This window comes from Fukomys damarensis, unplaced genomic scaffold (assembly GCF_012274545.1).
Source record: "Fukomys damarensis isolate Sample0158 unplaced genomic scaffold, DMR_v1.0_HiC HiC_scaffold_27, whole genome shotgun sequence".
Lineage (NCBI taxonomy): Eukaryota > Metazoa > Chordata > Mammalia > Rodentia > Bathyergidae > Fukomys > Fukomys damarensis.
In genome coordinates, this window is record NW_022900939.1 from 5,076,397 (window position 1) to 5,078,394 (window position 1,998).

Sequence of the window (1,998 nt, forward strand, 5' to 3'; positions counted from 1 at the left end):
GCTTTCTGGAGGGGAGTGAACTTATGGAGTCTTTCTTCCTCTTTTGATACAACCTTTTTATCTATCTTTATTGCTTCTAATTTTCTAAGGAGCAATTGTTTTTCCTCTGCTAATTGAACTCTTTTCCTTAACTGTTCTACCTCTTCTATCTTTATTGTTTCTAATTTTCTAAGGAGCAATTGTTTTTCCTCTGCTAATTGAACTTTTTTCCTTAATTGTTCTACCTCTGAGATCATATCTGAGTTGAGGTCTTTTATTTCTCTTATATTCTCTATATCTGGTTCAATGGGAGCTCCTACAATATCATTATTCTTCGTTTTCCCCCTCAGACTCTGAGGAGCTTTCTTGAATTTTAGTTAGATCAGGATACAATTCAGGATACAATTTTGATTCTTTCTCATTATGTTCTGATTTTTGTGATTTAACTTCACTTAATTCCTCTAAGGTTTCTTTGGCCTCTCTGAGGTGTTTATCTAAGCCTTGTACATCCCTTCTTTGCAAGCACTCATTTATTAAAGACCAGAAAGAAAATGTAATGGCTCTGAGTAAAGACTGAGCTGCTGTGCTAATTATCATTTTAGATCCTATGTGCCCCATTGGTACCTGCTTCTCTGAGGATTTTCCCCGCCGGGCGTTTCAGACAGCGGTGTCCTCCTTGTTTCGACTCGGCCAAGCCCTTTTTGATAGCAGGCTTCTTCTGATTACTCACCGCTCGCCGCTACAATTTCAGGTCCCTGTTCGGGTGCCATTTGTTGCAAGCCGGCGACGCAGAGCACTGTCCAGCAGTGCCTCAAACCTGAAAGAGCAGCGGGGTGGAGATGGGGCAGAGAGAAAGGAAGGACGCCAAGAGTCTGATCAAGGCGGCGTTTATTGCCGGCAAGCATCAGCCTTTTAAAGGCACATCAACGGGAAACACCTGACTCCTACAGCTAACGTCAGATCTTTAACAGGAAGTACCTGACTCCTACAGATCTTTGGCTATCCGAGTTTCTCTCGTGCAGAGTCAGAAACAAGTTTAACACGTGCAGTCCTTAAAGAGGAACAAATGTTATCTTTCAAAAAGCCAGTGGGCCATGGCTGGCTTCCCACATCTACCTGCTCAGCGCTGGTCACGGCTCCCTCCCCTGCCGGGTGGGCAGTGGGACATCCAGACCCTGCCAATGGGTCCCCGTGGACCAGGGGAGGAAACCACCGATCCATCCCCTCCTGAGCCCGGGCTCTCTGTCCCTGACGCCCGCGCCCTGTCCTCGGACCCACGCTTCTGGACAGTGTCGTCCTGTCATTTAAAGCCACGTGAGCAGGTGAGGCCTCGCTGCCCTGTGGACCCCGCAGAGTTTCGTTTGTTCCACTTCCCTCGGTTTCTGAGTCGTTTCTCAGAGCCCCGAGGTCCTCCTTCCACCGAGAGCTTCCACCCGCCTGGGGAGGCCGAGAGCACAGACCCTGGGGCCAGGCTCCCTCCTGGCTGCCCCTCAAAGCTGCCGAGCCCCAGCGCCCCCCACCCATGTGCCACCAGCAGCAAAGCCTCGGGGACGCCGCTGTGAGTCGCCTCTGTCCCCGCGGGCCTCTTCTGCACGCGACGATCGCGATCCGGGCCACCTTGAACGCGGAGGGAGCGTATGGCGAGCCATTATGGTGAGCCTTGACACAGGCCTAGCGATGATTGAACTTTGAGTCACCTTGCTGGCACGGACGTGCTCTCGCCCATAGCCACGGGGTGAGTTCAGCTGGCAGCAGATGTAACCCATAGTGGTTATTGTTTCCCTCTGGAATGTGTGGGCGGTACTCTCGCTCCCAGTGCAGCCCTCACTCCCATGCAGCTGGAGAGTATAAAAGGAAGAGGTTCTGTAATAAAGCAAGCAAGGAAGTTGAGAAGAAAGGTGCCTCTTGTGTCTCTCTCCTCGTCCTTTCAGGTTTAGGACCTGCTGGCAGGATCCTGAAGTCGCGGCTCGCGACAGGAGCAGAGCGGCGACCCCGGGCTGGGGCCTCGCAGAGCGCGCC

At 51.7% G+C, this 1,998-nt stretch overlaps 1 protein-coding gene across 1 annotated transcript in view; it reads left to right on the plus strand.

Moving 5' to 3' along the window:
* The first annotated feature begins 1,053 nt into the window (after positions 1–1,053).
* LOC104854093 (olfactory receptor 4X2) overlaps positions 1,054–1,998 on the plus strand; it is a 5,120-nt gene continuing 4,175 nt past the window's right edge. Inside the window, exon 1 of the mRNA XM_010612391.1 lies at positions 1,054–1,301. Within this exon, the coding sequence (XP_010610693.1) occupies positions 1,074–1,301 (228 nt within the window). The 5' untranslated portion in view covers positions 1,054–1,073. The remainder of the gene's footprint in view (positions 1,302–1,998) is intronic.